The sequence below is a fragment of the Podarcis melisellensis genome, assembly GCF_964234715.1.
Source record: "Podarcis melisellensis genome assembly, chromosome: 11".
Classification (NCBI taxonomy): domain Eukaryota; kingdom Metazoa; phylum Chordata; class Lepidosauria; order Squamata; family Lacertidae; genus Podarcis; species Podarcis melisellensis.
Genome location: NC_138543.1, coordinates 27,738,989 through 27,765,087, shown reverse-complemented (window position 1 = coordinate 27,765,087; position 26,099 = coordinate 27,738,989). Strand labels below are relative to the sequence as shown.

The window sequence follows — 26,099 nt, the reverse complement described above, 5'->3', positions numbered from 1 at the left end:
AACACTAAGATGCACAGAAGCATGGATACATTTAGTGTAATCAAAAAGATTTAGCATGCTTTTTATTGATTTCAAATTTAAGTCCCTGTGATCTCTGGTTAGCAACAATATTAACCTCTGGATACACTGAATATGGAGTTGTATGGGCTAACTATTGCATTTACAGTATATACTATTTTTTTGTTATACTTGACTTTTTCTTAAAGAGCCAATATAGTATTGGCATCAAAAGTCTATTTTTGAATTGCTGCTTTGACAAACACTAATAATTCAGAGTCCAACACTTTATGGTTAAGTGTACTGTATAACTCTAACATGTCCGGTTGTCCCTCTGATTCTCATTATTTTCTCAAAGCCTGATTCTCACGAAACATTTCTTTTACACTGGATTTGCCTGCAGTCATGTCAGTGACACAGCTTATCCAACTAACAGTGAAAGTACATTTGTGCAATAGCTTTCACATTAGGACCAAAGAAGAAAAACGATATGAACAACATATATGAACATATGAAGATGCCTTAAAGTGGCCTCATTCATGTGCAATGCTAAATCATAGTGAGGAGAACAAAAGTATTTACTTCTGAATTTAAACTATTTATGATTTGTCTTTATCCCCAAACCAGGACCAACTAGTTAGTATAAACTATGATTTGTCTGAGCCCATTCCAAAATGTGCCTTACAATATGACTTGTTCAGACACACCATAGTTAAAACTAACTGAAGTTCTTCCCAATCTGGACATTACATCAAACTGTGGTTAATTTAAAACTGGAAACAAAAGCTTCTGACTCCCCTCTTTATGGTGTACTAGAGAAGTGTGGAGGAGAGGGCATGCAAGTCCATGCCTCACCCAGCCTCATTCCCATCAAAAGTGCTCCATCTAGCCCAGAATTGTCTGCTCTCACAGACGTTCTACTAGGCACCAGGCAGAGCTCCCAGATCCTATTAGCTGGAGCTGTCAGGATTTGACCCTAGGACCTCTGCCTCCAAAAGTTGGGAAAACTTTGGCAACAACCTCTTTGCAGTGTTGCACCACAGGTGAAGTGGGGAAACAAGAAACACTTGTGTGCATGTTCAAGCCCTTGCACTACAGAGGCTTTCTTTGATATTCACTCTGTTACAATACTATTGCTTCTTCCCTTCAACCTTCAAAGAATAATAATTCACAACAACAACACCCCCCCTAGGTTTCACACTAGGCCCCAAACCTTGAAATACATTCTACGTCTATTCTTTTATCAGTATTTAGTTTCTTTTATCAGTATTTGGTTTCTAAAATACTACAGTTGTTCTCAATTCAGACTCCCAATATCCACCATGGTAGGTGAGTGCCTTGAAACATTCTTAGAAACCAGTAGTAATTTGTTTCCCATTCTTGGACTCTGCAGGTGTATGAAGTGGGGTCATATAGGAAAACCGCACTGGAAATGAAGTATGAGTAACTTGTATACATGTGCAACTGAAACAGCCACCTCATCACCAGCAGTATCAACATCGAAGGTTAGGGGAATGGACATTTATCATAATTTCCTCCCCCATTCAAATCTTTACTTGATCGTCTTGCCACCAGAAAGAGGGAAAAGCTCTTGATTGTCCAGCTGCCTGGCTGAAAAGCAGTCTTAGCACATCTGGTGCTTTCTGGTCTTTTCTGGTCCTGATTACTACATTGCACATATTAGAGTAAGGGAGTTATTGTTTCCATGGTCAATATGGAACTTCAAAGAGCAACAGTTATGCCAGCAGCAATATTTAAGACCAGGAGAATGCAGCTTTCCCATCGTTCACCCCAGTATTTTCAGATGTTACCAATGCCTTTTAAAAAGTTGGCAATAGCCAACTAAGTCATACTCAGAGTAGACTCTTTGAAATAAATGGGCTTAATGCCAACGATTTCAATGGATCCGAGTATGATTGGTATTGGATACTGCCCTTTCTTTATTATGTATTAATCTTTATTATTAGCCACCTCAGAGGTGTGTTGTGAAGAAAGGCAAGATATAATTATTTTAAATAAACTGCCTTTGGGAAAATGCTTCCCCTACTGCATTTGTGGGCCCCCCCACTCCTGTTCTATTTAAATTTCCATTCTAACTTCTTCAGGGCTGGGGCCTTTTTAATTTTGTTCCTCTCTAAAGTACACATATCAATGGTGGTACATAAAAAATAATACATTCCTTTGAGAAGTTGCTTTAAACATGGAGCTTCTCTTTATTTACATACTTCATAGTACTAAGAATTTAATTAGAACCATGCTATCTATGTCTAGCTCTCAGTAGGCAAAGCAAGAGGTGAGCTATGGGGTAAGTAATAATCTCTATTTCAATGACAGTATAAAAGGAAATATGAAAAAAATGTGATATGGTTAGAATTTTGAAATTCCATAAGAATACTATGACACACATCTATTTTTAGTACTGTATATTGAGAACAGTAATTTACTTATAGTTATCTATTAGCCTAAAATTTAATTTCAAGCTTTTAATTTGTGTATCTTACATATTCTCAGTCTTCACCATTAGTTCACATTTGAAAGCAACCCTGTATCAGGAAATTTTTTTTATGTCTAATGTTTCACAATTTTTTTATGTGTTGTAAGCTGCCCAATGGGTGGGGTATAAATAATAAAATTATTATATTAATTATTATTATTATTATTAGTTAATAATTATTATTAGTTCTTACATAACACGTTAAAAACAATTTATTTGGATATATTTATTGGTGAAATTTTATTTCCCACACATACTGAGTCACATTCAGTTATTTATTTTGTAATCTATGAACCCTGAAAGGCTGGAGAACAGTAGCTCCTCAGTATAATAACAAGAGAGCTTGGTGGGCTGTCACACAGTATGATGTAGTGTAGGCTCACTGTATTTCCTCTAAGAAGAAGAGTTTGGATTTGATATCCCGCCTTTCACTCCCTTTTAAGGAGTCTCAAAGCAGCTGACATTCTCCTTTCCCTTCCTCCCCCACAACAAACACTCTGTGAGGTGAGTGGGGCTGAGAGACTTCAGAGAAGTGTGACTAGCCCAAGGTCACCCAGCAGCTGCATGTGGAGGAGCAGGGAAGCGAACCCGGTTCCCCAGATTATGAGACTACCGCTCTTAACCACTACACCACACTGGCTCTCTAAGAACTCACTATATAGTTCTTCCCTTACCCCTGCCCCACTGAAGTGCTCATCCTCTCTATTGGAATAATTAACGTGAAGCCAAGAAAGCCAGGATAACTATTTTAATGTTTGCATTCATTTTGATCAAAATTCCAAACACAGCAAGCTAGGAACTCCCCCTCCTACAACAGATGCTACAGGTTGTTACACTACAGGTTCCAAATAGGTTAAAAGTCTTGTTCTACTCTGAAAGTCCTAATTTGGCATCTCCTGCTTAGTTTACTGGTAAATAGTTAAATTAAATGTTGTTAAGCAACTACTGTACTTCAAACCTAAACACTTGCTATGTAGGGGCTCCAATTTAGTTACCTTGAAATTGAGCTGCAGAGCTTGCAGATGGGTGATTTGCTTTGGTTTACCAAAGTCGGTCCAACTCTTAAGCAACTGGCCTCAAGCAACAATATTGCTTGGAAAACCATGGTTTTATATATGGATTTCTTAGATGTATATAACAATATTACTATATCTATCTATGCATATGTTTTAAATGCATATCCTGCTCTTACGGGGTCTTGTATAATATCTGAAAAGTTTACAGGTTTATTTTTTTGTATGAAAAATGATTCAATAATCAAAACTTTATTGAGCATAGTGGTTACTACCTAAAGTTCCAACTCATCAAATGAGACTAAGGAGGAGGAAGCTGAGAAGCAGTGCCATACACTGGACTTGATGCAATTATGAAGGGAAGCAGCTAGGGTGACAGAGAGCAAAGTGAGGTTGCTGGGGCAGCCCCCCATTTGCCCTAAAGGACTAGTTTGCACTGCTCTATTCCATGGGACATTTCTGTATGTCTGTTTCTAAGGTACAATAGTTACTTCATGGTGACTCTTACATTTCTGAAATGATTGTTTGAACTGGCTTAGTGAAAAAGAGCATGCATTCCCTAGCAGCACTAGGGATATTCCCTAGCAGTAATATTTATTACAAAAAAAACAGTTTATTTATTTGGAAATAAATTATTTAAGAAGACAAGAACCACTGTAGCCCACTGTTAAATATATATTTCACTCAATAAGCATTCCTGTTTTTTAAAGGACAAAAAAGCCAAATGTTTGGAAAAAGTGAAGTATTTCAAGAGTTGATTTATCAATCATTCAGGTTGCCTGTACTTACAGCAAATAAATATATTAAATACATTGTTAAAACTCTTTTTCATAGTATAGCTCTTTTCTTAAATCAGTTATCTTCTGTGAAATGTATTCTTCAGAACTAGTTTTGCACGTGTGATAGATATGTGATGTCCCAGTGGCTATATATTATATTCTTCCTCCCATGCACACACCTCCTGCAGAGATAGCAGACTACAGAAGCTGACCCTTACTGAGACCATCTTGTCTATCTGACAAAGCTCCTTTTTAACTTCTTACTTACTGCTTACTTCCTGCGATGGAGAAAAACTTTAGCTCTGCTTGTGATAATTTCACAGGCCCTGAGTACCCTGACCCTAGAAGCCCCAAGGTCAGAAGTCAAATCTTGTTCTGAAACATCTGTGTGCTTCATATTAAAGTAGAACAAAAGTGGAGAAATATCCACCAGCGTGACAAGAGAAACAAGCAAAATGGGAATGACACATTGGTCATCTGTTAGCCATGCCATCTCAAGCCACTGACTGAAAAGGGAGAGGGGAAGCTTTAGTTCAAAACGGTTTTGAATCTTAATACTTCAGGCAAACATTTCTATTTTTAAAATTAAGAATTCACAAACTGAATGTGTTCTCTTGCCAATAGAGTTCCAAAAATTATCAGTCTGCTAAAAACATAAATCATTACAATATATGGGGGAAATTATATGTATCATTTAAAATGTTAATTGTTAATAACGTCTTTTGAAAACACGGAAGGTCTTTTTACTGCTTACTTGTGTGTAGCACCGACTAGACAAAACAATATTTTCTGGTTACAAAGGGTGATAAAAATGTAAAAAATTACAGCTGATCATGTCAATCAAATATTTGGGAAGCTAGACAGATAATTCTCTGTTTTCTGTTCATCATTCACAATACACGGCTGGAGAAACAGTGAAGCAACAAGAACAATTAGCATATTGCTTTCTGAAAGAGGAAAACTTGTTCCAGCACTGGAAAAATTGGGAAACCATGTGACAAATGCACATCTTTCTTATTCATTGCCTAGTTGTGCCAGATACATACTAATCAAAGTCTAGAAAACAAAGTATCACAGGAGCATCACTTTCCTATCATCTCTAAAACCAAAAGTTCATTTTATTTACCAAGCAGTAATTGACTAAAAACAATTTTCAATACAGGAGTATCATCTCTACATGTAATTCATAATGTCATCCATCTCCATTATGAAACAAAATAAAAATAAAAATAAATGACCTTTAAAAGTGTATTTTGGTTCCCTACCATGTAACTGGTGCATTCATACCATTAACTATGGGTGTAGTCAGGGTCAGGGGTCAGGAGGGCCATTTAGCCTGGGGCCTCAAGCTCAAAGAAGGTCTCGAATCTAGACACTTGTTAATTTGGGGACATTTAATAAGTTTCTCAACTTGTTTTAGGTGCACTGAACCAAATTGTGACATACTATCAGTTTAGAGCTGCAAATTTGGAAACATAAGAGATGTGATTTGGTAAAAGACTTTGGTTGTTGTTAACGGCTTTTGTCTTATGCTTAATATCAACTGTGACACTACAAGAAAGCAGTATTTCCCCTCAATAACTAGGTGCAATTGCACAGCACACACAAAAGCCTAGAAAAGCATTCACTTTAAAAGGAATTGAATTCTCTCTCATACACACACTTTGTTTCTGTGTATTGCCATTTTTTATTTTCATTATAGCTAGGGACAGTGGTAGCTGGTCCATTAAGTCAACCGGGGTTTAACCCTACCGAGTGAAATGCCAACAAAAATTAAAATCAAGCAATTTCTCCCCCACAAAACTGATAACAGAATGATTTTGGAATCTCCCCCATCTCACTCCCTCTTTCCCCACCTTCTTTTCACTTCACTCACTTCCTAACATATGCACTATTTATGGAAAGGCTTCACAGCCACAAGCATAATACAATACAAAATGTAGTAATATATTTTATTGGTTGCCCAACAGAACAAGTGAAAGAAACCCAAGTTTGTATTGAGTTACCTCAAATAAGCTTAAATATAGGTAAGGTCTTCACAGCCACAGGGGACAACTCAAGCTGTGATCCTGTGCCCCCTTACCTGAGAGGAAGCCACAGAGACATGTGTATGATTGCACTGTTTAACAGTGACATCTCCTACTTATACTATGCAACTCATGACATACTCATTCACAGGAGGAATAACTTGCAAAAAGACAAACTGAATATCAGAATCATTGCATGCATGTTTAATATATTGTCTAAAAACAAAAGAGCAATGCTTTACTTTACATCATTAAAGCTGCTAGTCAGAAAGTGCTAAAGCAACAGGAGCCACTCTTGGCAATCCTTTACAGCATGCATAAACTGCACTCACAACATATCTAGAGTGCTCCCCCCCCCAATCACATAGAAACCAAAGGGCATGAGACCCTTCAAAGAATTACAAAGCAATATGGTCCAGTATGCTTTCTATTTCAGTTTTTGCAATAGTCAAATGCCCACATATTTATCATTCATACATACAATAAAAATAAAACACAGTACTATAGTCATATCACATCATTTTGTTCTCTGGTATAAATACCCACAGACAAAATGCATGAACAAAAGATATGTCTATTGAGAATGCTGATACTAATCCAATATCTTATACTGTATATTAACAGCAAACTGAATGCGTATGTATCCTTACATAGTAAAAATAACACCATCCATGGACAAGGGAGGGGATAAGCAGGTTGGGGAAATATATTACAAATTCTCAGGAGCGAGAAAATTACTAACACTCCTACAAGGACTAATTTTATTAGGTCTGAGATAAAGAGAAATAAACTGTATGAACCAAGGGCCATATAGGTATTTTCAGTCCTTTTACCCATTTAAAATGGGCAAAACCTTTCTAGATGCCTGTAGGATCCAAATTCCAAAATGTAAACATGTCCTATGTCAAATCGTCCACACTATTCTATTTAGTTACAGGTTGTTCTGATTCTCATTACTCTAATGGAGGCCCTTTCAATATTGTCTGAGATAAAGGGCAGGATCTTACTATGGGTGTCGTGAAAGTTCAACTGAGCCTAGCTTGAATACAAATCCCCGGAGTTCACAAGACTCGCCCTCAAATCAAGAAATGAGTTTCCCAACCCATGGACTTCCTCTCCCTGTTCACGTATAGATCCTAGGAAGAAAAGTGCGATATAAATGTAGCAAATAAATCCAAGGACTGAGGGAAGAAGTCCAGTGATTCTTCCTGCCTATCTCTATTACTTCTTTTCGGCCATCCAAAGCCATCACCATAGCAGCCTCCTACAACATTCCCCACATCCCTTCACAAGAGCATGTGAGTGTATAAAAAGAACAGGGGAAGTAGTGTCCTTTCATCCCATCCTTGATCGCCCTATGTAAATACAAAAGGTTCCCTTAAACAAACAACTGCCCCATAAAACACCATGTCCCCTGATTAGGATGGGATAAGGAAGAGGGAAAGAAAGAGAACGAGCTGGGGGGAGAGGGCAATTTTTCTCGCCATCACTTCTGCCCCCCTATGAAGAGAAGGAAGTGATATATTTAGAGGGGTTTGGAGTAGCAGGAAAGAATAAGGGGCTGGAAATGAAGTGGATATAGGCATGACTAGTTCAGAAGATTGTGAACTACCCTGAGATCTTCGGAAGGAGGGTGGCATACAAATTTATAATAATAATAATAATAATAATAATAATAATAGCCTGTATTTTTATGCCCTATGGCACAGTGGTAGACTGGAGGGTGGGAAGAAGTGTCATATTTTACTTTGCACAGAATGATCTGGATGGATAGAAATGCTGCGTGTGTGCATCTGTGTTTGTATGTATGTTTGTATGTATGTATGCATGGGTGCGTGGCTGCTTGTGTATGTGTGTATATGTGAAAAAATGAGAGTGTGAAAGAATGAAATAGCATTCTGCATCTCTGCATACATATATGTGCATGTATACATTGCCTTGTCTACGGCTGGCATGTGGCCCTTTTAAGGGTGCCTGACTGTCAACGTGGCTCTTGGGTCAAAAAAGGTTATCCAGCCTTGTTTTACTTAGCAAAAGGGGGGGGGGGGAATGAATGAACATAGCCATAGCATATAAAGGAAATATGGTTTTAAGTCCACATACTTAAAAACAACAATACCTAACACTTTGGCAACTATGTGAACAAAAGAAAATAAGGAATAACCAAACAGCAATACTCACCAATTCCACAAATGCAAGTCCACCATAACTGTGAGCCACAAAAAAAACATTTTCAGCTGCTGATTGGGAGATAAAGTGGTCCCATATGTAAATTGCATGTTCTTCAGGAGAGCCATTTTCCTAGAAAGTGAAGATAACGCTAATTATGATCATGCTTATTTATTTGGCGCTTGAGATATGCTAGATCCTTTTTAAAAAAGTAAACAAAAAGTTCCTGCCCAAGAGGCTTATAATCCAAATAGACAAGAAACACAATGGATAAGAAGGGTTTTTTAAAAAGAGAGAAATAATAGGCAGATATGCACCACACACTTCTTTAAACAGACACACACAACCCCCTTCCTAACATGCAGTACATTCACTAAGAAGAAAATGGAACATCATAACTTGCACATGTTATAAAATAGGGAGCTTTTTTAAAAGAAACAGAAGGAAATATAAAGTAAAAGAGAGATAGCAAGGCCAAAAGAAGTTAACTTTTAAGGAGCTTTTAAAGAAGAGAAAATTTAAAGAACAAACAAGAGTGGGAAGAATGAAGAACTGTAGCTGCAACACACTGACCAGAGGCAAGTACAAAACAGAAAGAAACTGATAATTACAATTATTTTGCAACACGTACCCTACCCTAATCTTTTCTCAGCCATCATTGTTTAGTTTTACATTCCTCTGTATTATGCACTTTAAGATAACATTTAAAACCTATTACATCTGAAATACAATGGTCATAGACCATCTAATTCCTTTCAATAGCTGTCCCACTGAAACAAACATTTACCTATATTGTGATAATATATGATTAATATAGTGATGTTGTTGCACTGTGTATTTTTATGCACCTGATCCCTATAATCTGCTCTACATCACCAGACTAGGGAAACAACATGCAGGAAACTTGCCCCAGAGCTTTATGGGAAAAAGGAGAATTAGATAGTGTTGGTAGCAGCCTGAGGTCAACCTTAATGTCAAGTTCTACCAAATTCTGTAGCAGAAAAATAAGGAGAAGTTGATAGAAACATTTTAAATTCCAGCTATGGGAAGCTAAATAGTAATGCAGGGTCTACCTTACCTAAAGCCCATGAGACACAGGAGATAGAGAATGCAAGGTAGAACCATCCCTATTCATTTTAATTTGTGGATGAAAGGAGGCAGCTGTAACTACTGGCTTTGTCTTCCTTGTTCAATCTAATGAACCTGTTCTTTTCACAAAAGGTTTAAAACCTTAAAATTCCTGCCTAATTAGACAAATCTCATGTCTCTTTTTGGGGGGAAAAACAAGTTAACACTTTATGAATAGAATTTAACAAGTCATTTAATGCAGTGATAAGTTTTAAAAGCTTTATTCTTAATTATTATCTTTATTTTAGTTCTCTTACTAGGAGAAGGCAGAATTAGTACATCTTACTATCTGTCAGTAACTATTAAAATTATCAGACATATCAGATATTGAGCACCTGTCAATCCAGTGAGCTGGAAATTCAATGAAAGACTACTCAGAAGATAAGGAAAATTTGGATTATTTAAGAAAAAAACATAATAAAAGACTATTTGATCACATATAAAATCCATAAAATGAAAAGCTACAGTGCATATTCATTTAAAACTTTAGTTATTTAAGGGAAAGTGTACAGAAAAAATAGGTTTTTTATTTCTAACTTTTGAATGTTCTATAGAACACAAGATTTATACCAGACAAGGGTGGGATATTAATAAATATACCAGTTAAACACAACATGTTTAATTATATTTACATTATTATTAATGGTTTTGTAGAGGTAGGCCTAAGCAGAACCTGCTTATTTTGCTGCTAGGAAGAACTGGTAATTCCAAATTAATAGGGAAAATAGACAATACTGTCATTTGGTACTTTTCCTTATCTGCCTTGGAGCTTAATTTTATAGGATTCTGTAGCAGAAAATTGTGCAATTTTGCCCCACTTACCTTGCATTTGATGCCAGAGTAGCACAAAGTGATATGTGCTTAATGAATACAATAAAATAGGGCAGAGTAACTAACAAGAATAGCAAATAAGGAACACTTTTTTTGAAAGAGGAGAATCTCAGCTTTAATTTTTGGCAGGAACATAGGAACGAACTCTGGATATTAAAGCCCAGGCCCACCTCACCTTATCTTTGCCTTCCCACCTTGCTTTTTTTGCTTTCTAACAAATTCCTTTCTTTTCTGGCAAGTGTTTGGCTGGCCAAGCTGATTATTGTTTTATTTTTTGAAGAACATGGATTTTTTAATGTTACTATTATCTACCATTCAGAACCCAACATGGTAGTAAATAGCCCATTATGGTAGCCACTGAAAGCCATAATCTTCTATGAAGTTGTCTAATTGCCATTTAAAGCTGGTAGGCATCACCCCAGCTTGTGAAAGCAAATTCTGCCCTGAAATCTCCCAACATTTAGCTTGATGGGATAACCAGAGGTTCTGCCCTTATATGAGTGAGAAAAACATTTCTCTATCCATTTTTGTATCCACTATTCTTAAGAAAAATATAACTGAAACCACCCCATTGTGAAGTTTACTGGCTTTCACCAGGATAATTTCAACAGGACCTTTGCAAGATTCAAAGAAAATTTTCTGTACAGTCATACCTCGGGTTGAAGTCGCTTCAGGTTAAGCCTTTTCGGGTTGCGCTCTGCGGCGACCTGGAAGTAACGGAGTGCGTTACTTCCAGGTTTCGCCGCTTGTGCATGTGCAGACGCTCAAAATGACGTCATGCGTGGAAGCGGCGAATTGTGACCCGCGGACGCGGGTTGCGTTTGCTTCAGGATGCGAACGGGGCTCTGGAACGGATCCCGTTCGCATCCAGAGGTACCACTGTATATAAAATGAGGCATTTTAGAAACATATCTAGTCAGCTTGTTTGGGTTATATTACACATTAAGCAATATTATTTTAGTCTTTTTTTTAAAAAAACCAAACACAGCATTGTTTGACAAGTAAGACCAGCGAGGCATATAACATTTTAATGAATCAAACCATTAGTGTCCACAGATAAGCAGTGTGCATACAGTATATACAGTGTTTTCTGGAGCTTTCAAAATGCAGGTTAAAATCATGAATGGAATATTGCCATCATTAATTCTTAAATACCAAGCTGAAGGCAGGCAGAAACCAAAGCCTTATCAACTACACCAGATACTAATACCTAGGCATTGCAAGGTCTGCAGTTATGATGGACTACCTGAGCTGATAACACATGGAATTATCTAAACAACATTTGCATATTTGTGTAATTATTTCCTAAGGTTAATTAGCTCCAGCAAAGCAGTTTGCCCTTTGAGACTGCTTACAGTGACAGGTTCACATATTTCCTGCTTTGATGCCAAATTATCCTGATTCTTTTTTTCTTTTTTTGTTCTGCTAACCTGTTGCTAGGCAGATAGAAATCCTGCAATGTTTTCAAGGAGCTCAATCGTGATAATTTCAAAATACAAAACTAGAGAACTTTCTCCCAAGAAGTAGACCATAGTCAAATCAGCCTTTCCACAGTTGAAAAGCAAACTGAAACTGTTTCAACAACATGTTAAACCTCTTGGTTTTTACAGCATGACTTCAGATATGCACTTGGTATTTACATACGCTCTTACTTTTCTATGTATGTAACCCAGTGGCATGTACTGAAATGTTAATCTGAACTGCGGGATGCCAACAATTTGCAATGGGAATACAGCTTTCCTGGTACACGCTATTCATGTCCAGAAACATTTATTGATGTGTATAAATCAATGTGTATGGCAATAAGGGCTACCTTTCTTTAAAAAAGGGAAAAGTTTGGTATCTTAGGTTTTAGCTCCATCCATTCAATTTTGAGCAATTTCTTCCTCACAGCACAGCCACACATGACACAACTCCCATTGCTCAGAAGCCTCACTTTCAACACTTGGAGAGAGCTTTCTGGAAAGTGATGGGCTGAATGGGGGAAGAGAAAGGTCTGTTGCACAAGCTGATCTCTGCTCACATAACTGTTGGATACAAACCCCCATAAAATGGCGTAGACAGAAATTTTACTTCACAATAGAGGTCACCAATGCAGGAAGAAGCAAAGGCATATTTGGGATGGAATATTAGGATGTGGGAAATCTGTCACCCTTTCACACACCTGATTCAGCCTAGACAGGATTTCCTGTGGAAAGTGCAATTAGTTTTGCTGAATGTGAGCTTCATTCATCAGAATACACTCACTTTAGAAACTATATAGATAGAAGTCGAAGTATTTTAAACACAAAGCCTATATAACCAACACCAAGTTATGATTACACGAGTCCAGCAATAAAATATCTCAGTGTACATACTGATGATTTTTTTAGTATTCAGATAGGTGCTAGCCAAATGAAGCAAACAGGTTATTGTCCATAATCTCTTTTTTCATCAAAGCTCATTCAAAAGTTCAAAACAGGTTTTGCTTTAACCATGTAAAATGCCAATAAGACATTTACTGCATTGTAATAGTTGCACCTTCCGCTCTGGATGTCCCTTGAATTGAGAATTGTCACCAATGTGTTAATCATTACTATTCTAGTCTGCTATTCAGTGTAACTAAGTTATTGATCCCACTGGTATTTTTCAGTCCTGTTTGACACAGAATAAGAATAGAATAAACATAATGGAGAGCTGTAGTACCAGTTCAAATAGGGCGTATCACCAGCAATCATGGAGGAAAACAGGGCAGTTGGAACAAGGGCACTTTATAGAAGGCAAGGCAGAGCAATTTAAGAGTGGCCTGATGAGCAGATGTCAGACGTGAGCAGAATGCAGGTCTATGAAGAACATGAAATCCATGAACAGGTACCTAAGATTTAGTGTGAAATGTTACCAGGTAGTATAAGTACTCAGAAAATGCTTGTAGAAATTAATTTATTCATGACTGCCACTAATGTTAAATCAAGCATCCATGCAGTGTACCTATGATCATCAGGTGCTTGGGACAAAAATTATATATGGATGACTATCACAATCCTGATCTGATAGTGGGTTTCCAGACACCTGATCTGTCTGTTTTAGAGCCAGAATGCTCTAAATGGTAACAAGAACTGCTTTGATTTGGCTAATTAATTATATATAGTGGGGTGCAGGAAGAACCTGGGGTCCTCCAGATGTTGTTAGATTCCCCCAATCAACTCCACTCAGTATAGCAACTAAGAGATAATTGGAAGCTGTAGTTCAGTAACTTGCCAACAAAGGTCCGTATAGTTAAAGCCATGGTTTTCCCAGTAGTGATGTATGGAAGTGAGAGCTGGACCATAAAGAAGGCTGATCGCCGAAGAATTTATGCTTTTGAATTATGGTGCTGGAGGAGACTCTTGAGAGTCCCATGGACTGCAAGAAGATCAAACCTATCCATTCTTAAGGAAATCAGGCCTGAATACTCACTGGAAGGACAGATCGTGAAGCTGAGGCTCCAATACTTTGGCCACCTCATGAGAAGACTCCCTGGAAAAGACCCTGATGTTGGGAAAGATGGAGGGCACAAGGAGAAGGGGACGGCAGAGGACGAGATGGTTGGACAGTGTTCTCGAAGCTACCAGCATGAGTTTGACCAAACTGCGGGAGGCAGTGGAAGACAGGAGTGCCTGGCGTGCTCTGGTCCATGGGGTCACGAAGAGTCGGACATGACTAAATGACTAAACAACAAAGTCCAGTAACGTCTGGAGTGTCTCTGCTTTCTGAACCTTGCTATATAGATTACATATGAGAAGTCAGCAAAATAAGAAATGAAGCCAAGACACAACTATTACCCGTGACAAACTAAGGGGGAGGGAACAAGGAATCAAAGAATTTTTTAGGGACTAAGACACACAAACAGGGACGCGGGTGGCGCTGTGGGTAAAACCTCAGTACCTAGGACTTGCCGATCGTATGGTTGGCGGTTCGAATCCCCGCGGCGGGGTGAGCTCCCAGCTCCTGCCCACCTAGCAGTTCGAAAGCACTCTTAAGTGCAAGTAGATAAATAGGGACCGCTTTATGGCGGGAAGTTAAATGGCGTTTCTGTGTGCGGCGCTGGTGCTGGCTCGCCAGCTGCAGCTTCAGCACGCTGCCCATGTGACCTGTAAGTGTCTTCGGACGGTGCCGGCTCACGGCCTCTAGAGCGAGATGAGCACGCAACCGTAGAGTCGAACACGACTGGCCCATATGGGCAGGGGTACCTTTACCTTTAAGACACACACGCACACACAAAAAATTCTTGTTATTGCTTAATTTATAACATTTCAGAGTCATGCATATTAATGAGTATTTACACATGTTTTGCATATAATCTCTGCATTCAAAGATTAAGGCCAACAGATTATTCCCAAGGAAATGATGTAGGAGCTTTTTTTATTTAATTTAAAGCATTTTTAACACATTCTTTACCCAACAAGATTCCTAGAACAGCTTACTTCAAACTATGGTATTAAAACAACAACAAAATAAACAATACACAGTGCATGTGCTTATTTAGCTAGCATGGAGGTGGCAGTTATGACATTTCACTTTGCTGGCTGTTGCTGCTTCTTACAGGATAGCTGCTTCTGATGGCCTTTGTGAGGGGAGGAAGTATACAGTACCAGCCAATAAAGCAGCTGCAGGTAAAGAGTGTGATGAGGACATTAAGACAGCCCAAAGCATAGACATTCCATGGAGAGAATGCTCCACAGAACATGTTGTAGACTGTATGAGAAAGAGGGGTGTGAATGTAGTGTACCTTGGGTTACATATGCTTCAGGTTACATACACTTCAGGTTACAGACTCTGCTAACCCAGAAATATTACCTCAGGTTAAGAATTTTGCTTCAGGATGAGAACAGAAATCGAGCTCCGGTGGCGCGGCGACAGCAGGAGGCCCCATTAGCTAAAGTGGTACTTCAGGTTAAGAACAGTTTCAGGTTAAGAACGGACCTCTGGAATGAATTAAGTACTTAACCCGAGGTACCACTGTATTTAGAAAGGTTGCAGCCATGATCAACGGCAGTTCCAGCCTAAAGACATGCAAGTGATGGATGACATTCAGACATTAAAAACCACTGCCAAGACCCTGTATTTCAGTGTCCTGCTCAGAAAGGTGATAGGACAAGCCTAGTCCCTCTTAAAAGTAAAGCTGACATAGAGAAACACAAAAGCATTGCAAAGCTTTTCCCAGTATGTAATAGCTGGGCTTAGTTAGCGGCTAAGAAAAGCTCTTGACGGGGACTCATAGGTGGGTAGGTAGAGATGAGATTGCACTGGATCCAGGATGGCTACCAGAACCTTCGGCAGAAATATATTGTTACTGAAATTACGGGGGGGGGGGTCTCACATCTTTAAAGTTCTTAAATGTTACAAATATTATGCCTGAATGTATGCCAAGTTCCTCCATTCCAACACCATTTTGCCCTTGGAAAAAGGACTCTTTTCCCTGCCACCTCCCCAAGCTTGAAGACATGTATACACACCTCCTACCCCAGGAAATGTCCAGAGGTGACAATTGCTGGGCTCACTGATCTCCAAGGGAAGCCAAATCTCATCACCTCAAATCTCTTGCCTCAGGCTCCAGACATGCAAAGCAAGTTCTATTGCACTTTTGGGTGGTGGGTACTTAAGACATGTTTGCCTATGCTTATCTTATACTTGGGTGTTGCCCTGACATATCTGTCTATGCTAATCTTGTGTAACTCTCCCCTTTTGTGACATGTTAGTGATGTAACAATGATGCATTTATGATGCTGTGCAAACTGTATTCTGGGATTTGATGGGAAAGTTTTGAAAGTCAATGTCACCCCATGCTCAGGGTTCACTCGCTGCTGTTGAACCTGTTGCACAACAATAAAGAATCTAAGTCTACTGACTGGTGTTTTGCTCCAAATTGCTTGGCTGGATTTTCCTTCTTTTACTGACCTCATGGACCCACGGGGGACTTTTACCCCAATGAGCTGGGCTGTTGAGTAGTCTCTCAACCCAGAATTTTCCTTAACAATATGATTGTGAGCTCCTCAGACCAGGCATTTGCCCTCTTGTACTCTTGTGCATACTGATGGCATTATATAAATAATAATACTGTGATGACTGGATCAGTAACTTTAACGTACAAACAGTCTTGACTCAAGTTTTTCAGCAGGTAGAACGTGTGTCAAGATGACGGTACATGATACTTACTGCCAGAGTGCATAAAGCTTTAGCTGAATGCAGGTAATCATGTATGAGGTAGATTTTGTCAGCGTTGTCAAACTACCATTATAAACAAAAATATTATTTTTAAAGTGAAATACAGCCGAAGTTCACTTATTAGGGAAGAACTGGTATTAAACACTTACTTCTGAGTAAACATGCATGAGATTGCACTTCAAATGTAGTTTCCATCATGCTTGCAAAAGCACAAAAAAACCACCCTATGTGAATTATATGATATTCAATATGCAGGCCAGCTGTTATCTTCATAATGTATTTCAAATGAGCCCACACAGTTGAAAAAGTTGCCCATCTCTGTGGTAAAGTAATGAATGCTATAAGGAGCCAGTTGTCCTCTTTGTAAATAATACTGTAGAATGGAAGCACAATGTACTTATAATTATTGAAGAACTGAGCGTCAAGACTTCCTTGGGTCTATTTATGATCCAGGGAACAAAAAATTATTTCAGCATTCTAACTTTTGGAAATTTCAAAGGACTTTGGCAGAGGATAGGTGAAGCAAAGGTTAATGCTCAACACACATCTTTTATTACCAAACCATATGCTAAAGGTCACCCTAGGATAATTTTAGAAACTAAGCAGGTTTTATTTTACATAAAACCTTCCTACTCATTAAAAATTGTTCTAAGTGTATATTCTTCCCAAATGTCACTACATGCCAACACATTGCACATAATGTTGCAATAGGTTATATATAAACACTGTCAAACAGTAATAGAGTAACTTTGCATGAAATGGAATTGAATTATGATATACAGCAATATAAAGTAATAAAATCTGTTTCCTCTACAGCACATTTTGGCTCATTCCACTTCAGAAAAAAATGCTTCTTCTTCCATGCCCACCTCACTTACAGTCGGGATGTTGCTTATGGGGCTGAAAGAAACCTCTCCCAGGGCACATGCCTCTCCCCAAATGGCAGAGACAAGAAGGAATGCAAAAAAGGCCTCAATGAGCACATTGTTACAATATTAAGACCAACAAAAATTATTTAAATACATTAAAAACAGGAAACTGGCCATTGGACCTTTGGGCCACAAGGTAGGCAAAGGTGTGCTAAAGGAGGAAAAAAGAGGTTGCATAGAAGCTTGATTAATTCTTTACCTCTGTCTTCACAGCAGAAGATCCCTGTGAACTAGCTTTCTCAGAAAGAGAGTCTGAGGAACTGAGGCAAATAGTGGTGTCAAGAGACAAAGTTCAAGCCCTTGTTGACAAATTGTTTTAAAAACAAAGAAATCATAGGGTGGCATCCAGGTGGCATCCACTTGAGAGTTCTTAAATACTGGTAACTCAAATGTGAGATTGCCAGTCTTCTAACAAAAATATGTAACTTGTCTTGTCCCTAAGATCAGTCTCCATAACAAAGGATTGGAAAGTAGAAAACATAACACTATTTTTTATTTTTAAAAAAGGAAGGATACAGAGATGAACTCGTAAATTATAGACTGGTTAGTTTAACAACTGTTCTGGGAGAACTGGTGGAACACATTATGAAAAATAGGATTACAGTACTGAGCACACAGGAGAACAAGTCCTGAGGAAGCAGAACCTGCATGGCTTCCAAAAGAAATATCCCATCTCACCAACTTTTTAGAGTTCTTTAAGAGTGTCAAAAAGTATACATATAGGGATGGTCCAGTCAAGATGGTGTCCTTAGACTTTCAAAGAACTTTAAATAAGGTTCCTCACCACAAACCTCTGAGTAAACTAAGCAGTCTTGGAATAAGAAAAGAAATCCTCCTATGGGTTATTAATTAAAGAACAGGAAGCAGAGAGTAGGAATAAATGGACAGTTCTCCCAAAGGAAGGTTCTAAGAGGTGGAGTCCGCTAAGGAGAACAACTAGTCCTATGATATTACACACCCGCTACACTGAGGAAACAAGCAAGAAGCAAGCGCTACGAAATTCCCAATTTAAATGTCACAATCATACCTCATTTTAATAAGCCACAATATGCAGGAACCTTTTGCTTGCATTCAAAGCCCCTTCCCTCCTCCATTTCACAGTGTGCAGCAATTAAAACACATAGGTCTCCAATTACCACAATTTCCCATTTCATCTTTATCCTTCTACAAGAAACAATGGATTCTAAATAGCTGTGTATAAAAACATTTTGACTATATATTGGTCAGCTATTTTCATTTTTGGATTCCACACTGCCCCACAATTCACTGTCACTTCTGTTCATATTCCACATGAAGTGCAACAGAAGAATGACTAACACAGAAAACTAAAGACCACTAATAAAGTGACATATAATAACTTTAACATGGTATGATTTTCTTTAGATTACAAAACGTATGCATTTAAAATACAGGCCTCTAGGCTGCATAATATTCTACCAGGAGTATAAGCCTCATAATGAGACAATTTAGCTCTCAGGATAGAAGAACAAAAGGATTCACAAAAAACAACAACTCATACACTCAAAGATTATCATGACTAGACTGTCACACTGTGACCTTGTTGGCGCCTAGCTAATCTGACAATATTTTGTAGTGCATTGTTTCAAATCAATAACTAATTAACAAAGTACAAAAGAAGTTGCACTCTTTCTGAGACTCCTTGTTAAAAATGGCTTTTGGTTGCACATGGGCAGAAAGGTCGCTTTTATGACATCTTCACAAGTCTTTCAACATCCTGCCACTGTCAGATTAAATTACTTAAAGCAATTAATCGTCATAAGTTAAAACAGAAGCACATTTGTTACAGCCGGTTGTCATAATGACATGGTGAGTAGATGTTTTGATATGAATTTCTTCTACTGACCCTCTATCATATCTTAATTTTTTTGGTTGACCTAGCTGGAAGATTGGGAGCAAATCCTAACCAGCACAAGCCATGCATAGCTGGAGTGGGTGGATGGGTGTGAGAGAGGAACTACCTACTAAAAGCAACTAAAAGGATATTCCATGCATTCTTTCATGTTTTCAGTTATTTAAGTTTAAAGTATATCTGTTTTGAAAAATCATTCAGCTTATTATACATTTTTTAAAAATTGCAGCTATGAAAGCTAGGGAAGAGGTCAAGATCAGGACCATAGCATTCAAGGAAGGGAGGGATTAACACACCATACTTTTGATGAAAATCAGACAGAGTAATTTGGACAAGTCTGAGGACTCTGTCATTCTGTGTTGTACCACCTTCTTAGGAATATGCAAGTAAATCTGTGCTGAAAGGAAACTTAATGTAGGTGGATTTTTCATAGAGGCTATGAATGCAACATTAACATTTGCAGCATCCTAAACTGTCCCAAAGAGTGGAGCTGCTGCAACAAAATTGAGTAAAAACAAATTTTAGGTGGCAAGAATAAAATTGAGAGTGTTGTATTGCAGATGGTTGAGGAAGAAAGGGGGAACCCCAATAACTCATGGAAGGGGCCTCCATTTGATATTGGAGAAACCTTGCTCTCCTTGAGTCCTCTTCATTCAGCACACCCTTGACCCCAAAAAGAGGTTTCTGCTTGGAGGGGAGATGAGAAAGGCAGCTTCTATAAGCTGCAGGTTTTTCTCTTGATACAATCCTACATTTAAGCCTTGTTGTTGTTGTTGTTGTTGTTTAGTAATTTAGTCATTTAGTAGTGTCTGACTCTTCGTGACCCCATGGACCAGAGCACGCCAGGCACTCCTGTCTTCCACTGCCTCCCGCAGTTTTGTCAAACTCATGCTGGTAGCTTCGAGAACACTGTCTAACCATCTCGTCCTCTGACGTCCCCTTCTCCTTTGTGCCCTCAATCTTTCCCAACATCAGGGTCTTTTCCAGGGAGTCTTCTGTTCTCATGAGGTGGCCAAAATATTGAAGCCTCAGCTTCAGGATCTGTCCTTCCAGTGAGCACTCAGGGCTGATTTCCTTAAGAATGGATAGGTTTGATCTTCTTGCAGTCCATGGGACTCTCAAGAGTCTCCTCCAGCACCATAATTCAAAAGCATCAATTCTTCGGCGATCAGCCTTCTTTACAGTCCAGCTCTCACTTCCATACATCACTACTGAGAAAACCATAGCTTTTACTATACGGACCTTTGTTGGCAAGGTGATGTTTCTGCTTTTTAAGATGCTGTCTAGGTTTGTCATTGCTTTTCTCCCCAAAAGCAGGTGTCTTTTAATTTTGTGGCTGCTGTCACTATCTGCAGTGATCATGGAGCTCAAGAAAGTAAAATCTCTTACTGCCTCCATTTCTTCCCCTTCTATTTGACAGGAGGTGATGAACCCGTGGCCATGATCTTCGTTTTTTTGATGTTGAGCTTCAAACCATATTTTGTGCTCTCCTCTTTCACCCCCATTAAAAGGTTCTTTAATTCCTCCTCACTTTCTGCCATCAAGGTTGTGTCATCTGCATACTAATTTTCTCTTTTGGGGGTTGCAAAGAGATAGTGTGTGTTTGGCATAGCCGGTACTAAATTGAATTTAAGGATTCTGAAGGCACTCAACTGAATGTGCTTGTGTGTGTGTGTGCTCTCGCCTATTCTCCACCTTCTTTCGTCTAGCCGCCTTCTGCCTTGCCACTTCCACTAGTGTTTTTCTTCTGTTTGGCCTTGTGGGCTATTGTCATTGCCGCAGGGGCTGCTGGCATAGGGATCTGCTGCTCCACCAACATTTGTGCAGGGAGGAGATCCACACTCCTTTAATAATGTTCACCAGTGCTCCAAGCACAGTGAGAGGGAGCAGGAAGCAGGCTGCTTTGGTCTAGCTGGGAGGCCACAGACTGTGGCAGACCAGCAGCAAAAAAATTGCCCAGTAATCCCTTGCTGGGTCAGGCAAGCTGCAAAAATTCACCAAGAAATTCCTTGCTGAGTTGAGTCCCAGAAGTGCCTGCCTGCGACCAGAAATGAGAAAGGAGGGGTAGCACTAGCTTTGAGGTGAAGAAGTTTTTTGGGGAGAGAAGAGTGTGCAAAATTCAAAGGAAGGAGGGGGCATGCAAGCAATCCGACTCGTAACTTGCTTCCTAGTAGTCCCTGCCAGAGATAAATACTGAAGAGAACGGTTGAAGTCAATAGAGTTTTTTAAGGGGGCAAAGGCTCAAAGTTCAAACAGGGAAAGGGGAGTATGATTGAGAAAGGGTGGGAGACAGCCATTGTAAAGGAAGGGAGCCCAGGAGCAGTTTCTTAATAAAAAGATATAATAAACAGATATAGTGAAGGAGTAAGAAAAAGCAGAGAAAGATCAGTATTGGGGGGGGGGATAAGGAAATTAGCCTGATAGAAGTAGGCAAAACAGTATCTGTAGCAGAGAAGACTGCTTTGTCCAATCAGGAGCTACCCATGTCCTAACGAGATTTTTCTTCTGCCTTTGTCAGCATGGGAGGAGCCCGAGCCCAACCCAATGACCCCAGGATGCCAGCAGGAAATTATGCCTAGTTCCAACTATGCTTGATATTTTCGGAATGATATTTTGCAGTGTTTTGGAAAAAATATGTTGAAATGTTTTCCACATACCTTTCTAGAGGACATCTAATCAAGCAAGTTCACCAGCTGGTGAACCTGTTTAGAATGCCAGCAGGGATGGTCTCATTGCTTTGCACTGTCTGTCACATGTATTACTATCTCCCTGTTGGAGATAGTAGGGTCGCCATATTTCAAAAAGTGAAATTTTGGACACAAACGTTGTTGAGCTTTCCCCCAAAAAATTCGCCCAAAAGTCAACACTTCCAGACGTAACTCAGTACAAGCTATCCTTCTTGTGTCACTGATACTTCTCCAGTGGCAGATGGCACAGACAGATGGGTGTGTGAGGGGCATACAGGTTGCAAAGCGAATTCCTTGCCTGGCATGAAGGTTGCAACGATTGCAGAGAAGCTGAATGGATTCTCTGTCTCCACAATGGAAGATATAGGACAGATCCCATTGCCTGAACAAACTTTTGTAGGAGATGTACTTGAAGAACTGAGGGAAACAGTAGTGATAAGAGATGAAGTTTTAGGGTTCATAGACAAAATAAAAAGTAACAAATTGCTGGGTCCAGATGGCACCCACTTGAGAGTTATCAAAGAACTCAAATGTGAAGTTGCTTTTCTTCTTCTTAAAAAAAAAGGGGGGAGACCTTGTCCCTAATATCAGCTTCTATACCTCAGGACTGGAAAGTAGCCAATGTAAGACCGATTGTTTTTTAAAAAAAAAAATCCAGGGGGAAATCCTGGGAATTATAGGATGACTAGTTTAATGTCTATCCTAGGAAAACTGGACAAATCAGGGAGCAGGAGAGACTGGACAGACCAATTTTTCCTTTGTTTGGCTTTTGCTGATTGGCTCCAGCAGTTTCAGGCAGAAAGCATGGAGGAAGAAAGCATGGATTAGAAATGTTCCCCTAGGAAATAATGGAAATAATTAGCTCGTTATGTTAACACTCACCTTATTTACCAAGAATGCATTGTACTCAGAAACTGGGATCTACATGTATATATGGAGCTTAACAACATAAATAATTTATGTTTAATGATGACTTCTAAAAGAATTTAATAGCTGCAGCTATTTACTTGGAATAGTGCTTTATTAACTTGTATAAAATGTAACAGTGGCTGAATACGTATACTGAAAACTAGGATTTTTTTTTAATGGAATACTAAATAGAATTATTGATGTGATATCACAGAAAGAGTGAAAACTCTAGTCTCTTCTCTGGAAACAAACCCTCCATCTCCGGTGTTTAAATTATCATTATTCAGATGATCAACTTGAAAACCATTGCCACTTACACTGAAACAAGATCTGAGTACAAAAGCATTTCACTCTTTCTGAACAGCCTGTTTGATACATTTAAAATACAAGTTACAAAACCATTCAAAATATTCAAAGCAGGTTATTTTCATTCTTGTATTTAAACTAGAATCTTGATTAGGTTATGCAGTAATTTCATTCCCAGCAGTGCCCTCTATTGGGGAAGCTCAATAGAATAAATATTTCCACAATACTATAACGCTTACTTGACTAAAGAAAATGCATTTCAGTTTGGATTAAGGAAAGTAAACCCTGCAGTGTCCATTACAGTGGTGTGTTTATGCCAAGGAACAGCATGGCAAGGTTGTTGGTTGGTTTTAAAAAAGAGACCCCCATTGACCCTTTTGAGACATGGAGCATTATTAATGCATTTAGCACTACTCTGAGTGAATGAAGAAGTGTGTAGAACATGGGTAGGCAAACTAAGGCCCGGGGGTCGGATCCAGTCCAATCACCTTCAAATCCGGCCTATGGACGGTCCGGGAATCAGTGTGTTTTTACATGAGTAGAATGTATGCTTTTATTTAAAAAGCATCTCTGGGTTATTTGTGGGGCATAGGAATTTGTTCATTCCCCCCCAAAAAAAATATAATTCAGCCCCCCACAAGATCTGAGGGACAGTGGACCGGTTCCCTGTTGGAAAAGTTTGCTGACCCCTGGTGTAGAAGCACCAGAATCCAAAGCTATTTGAGGGTTAACATATTTTTTTTTAAAAAAAAGTTTGGGTATTTTAGCCAAGCATATATACACAAATTCTTAAGAAAACATCAGACAGATACTTAGCTAGCAGAATTATTTATGTATATGAAATTGTGCCAATAATATTTGTTGTCCCTGCCTAGCTGACCCAGTGACACAAGGAACATTACAATATCCAATGATAAAACTTCTGCCACCACAGTGCTTTGGTTTAGCATATAATTGCTGTAATTCTTGTTCTTTTAGTAGTCCTTGGGGAAATATAATGAATTGAATCTCAATTAGATTGTTTTAAATGAAAACAAACTTCATTACCACTTCTGTCAGAGAAGCTTCAAAAAGCTGTATGATGAGGGTCAACTAAAGTGATGCAGTCATTGCGAACAACTATTTAAGTGGCCAATTTAAATGAAAACAGGAAAAATAGGATTAAAAGTTTCCCTGAGAGATTTCATGACTCTGTGGAGTATTGTTCCTTGCACTTAAAAAGGAATGCTGTTTCAAAAACGAAGAAAAGGCCTCAAAGCATGTACGAAAAAGTAAATATCTGCAAGCTGGCTTAAAATGTAGTCAGATATAGACAAATAACCGAGAAATAAGAAACTCTGTATAGCAGGATCTCCTGTCATTTCTAGACTGATTTGTCACCTTTGCCTTCAGAGCTCTCCATGGAATAAAAGCCATAAAGATTGTTTAAGTAATTCAATAATAATAATATTTATCAGAGATTACAGAATAAAAGTTGTCAGCAGGTGACTCATCCATAGATGAAGATGGGTTATTTAGTAGTAAAGAGTGAACAGCTATAGAATTATCAAAATTGAATTCATGTATCTCTGCTACCTATATTTATGAAGCAGAGTCCTTCCTAATCACCCTTCTTTACAAAAGCTGGTAGACAAAATGTGACCAACAAGTCTTCTTTGGAAAAAACTTAAATCAATCAAATTTGTTTTTGTAGATTTGTTGCAGTAAATCTTATTAGGTACATTGGTTGGGATCCACAAAGGGATCCACAACCCTGAAATTTTATCCAGCCATTTATAATCTTTGTAAATAACTGGACTTTGTAGGGGGAAACTGTATTTGGGAAAATATGTTTGGCATATTTTTCTACCTATTTTGAGGAAACAACTTTTAATAACTAATACCTAATAGTTCCTCATCTGTAAACCACTGTACTGGTAGCTTCTATGGACATGAGACACAGAGACTATCCACTATAAATCAGAAAGATTGTGTGATGGCCAGTGTTGGCCCAAGACATTTTGTTGCCTAAAGCAGAGTGCAAATTGCATTCCTAACCCTGCCAGGACTAACATTCTAAAAAACTTCTTGCTGCACTATTCAGAACCAATTCCTAGCCTATTTTATTCCCTATCACATGATGCTACCTGAAGCAGTATAACAGAATGCAGTTATGAATTAACATTTTTCAGAACTGCCACTCTTGTGCATACAGTGATACCTCGGGTTAAGAACTTAATTCATTCCGGAGGTTCGTTCTTAACCTGAAACTGTTCTTAATCTGAGGTACCACTTTAGCTAATGGGGCCTCCCACTGCTGCTGTGCGATTTTTGTTCTCATCCTGAAGCAAAGTTCTTAACCCGAGGTACTATTTCTGGGTTAGCAGAGTCTGTAACCTGAAGTGTCTGTAACCTGAGGTACCACTGTATGGATTTCAAATAAATTCAGCTTATCAGTGCATAAAAGCTGTTGTTTTGAAAAATGGCATTGCACAAGCACTTTTTAAAAAAATGATCAGATAAACCTAATATCTAGGAGCTGAGGAAAACATTTGTGATTGAAGCCACAAGTAATTTATAATCAGCATACAGTGGTACCTCAGGTTACACACGCTTCAGGTTACATAAGCTTCAGGTTACAGACTCCGCTCACCCAGAAATAGTGCTCCAGGTTAAGAACTTTGCTTCAGGATGAGAACAGAAATCGTGTTCTGGCGGCGCGGCGACAGCAGGAGCCCCATTAGGTAAAGTGGTGCTTCAGGTTAAGAACAGTTTCAGGTTAAGAACGGACCTCCGGA

General features: G+C 38.8%; 1 protein-coding gene across 7 annotated transcripts in view; it reads right to left on the bottom strand.

Annotated features, from left to right (window-relative positions):
- The window catches only part of ARB2A (ARB2 cotranscriptional regulator A), a 206,324-nt gene that overhangs the window by 95,490 nt on the left and 84,735 nt on the right, over positions 1–26,099 (bottom strand). For all 7 annotated transcript variants that reach the window (XM_081930198.1, XM_081930197.1, XM_081930199.1 and 4 more), the window contains one exon: positions 8,492–8,611. In XM_081930198.1, the coding sequence (XP_081786324.1) occupies positions 8,492–8,611 (120 nt within the window). The remainder of the gene's footprint in view (positions 1–8,491; positions 8,612–26,099) is intronic.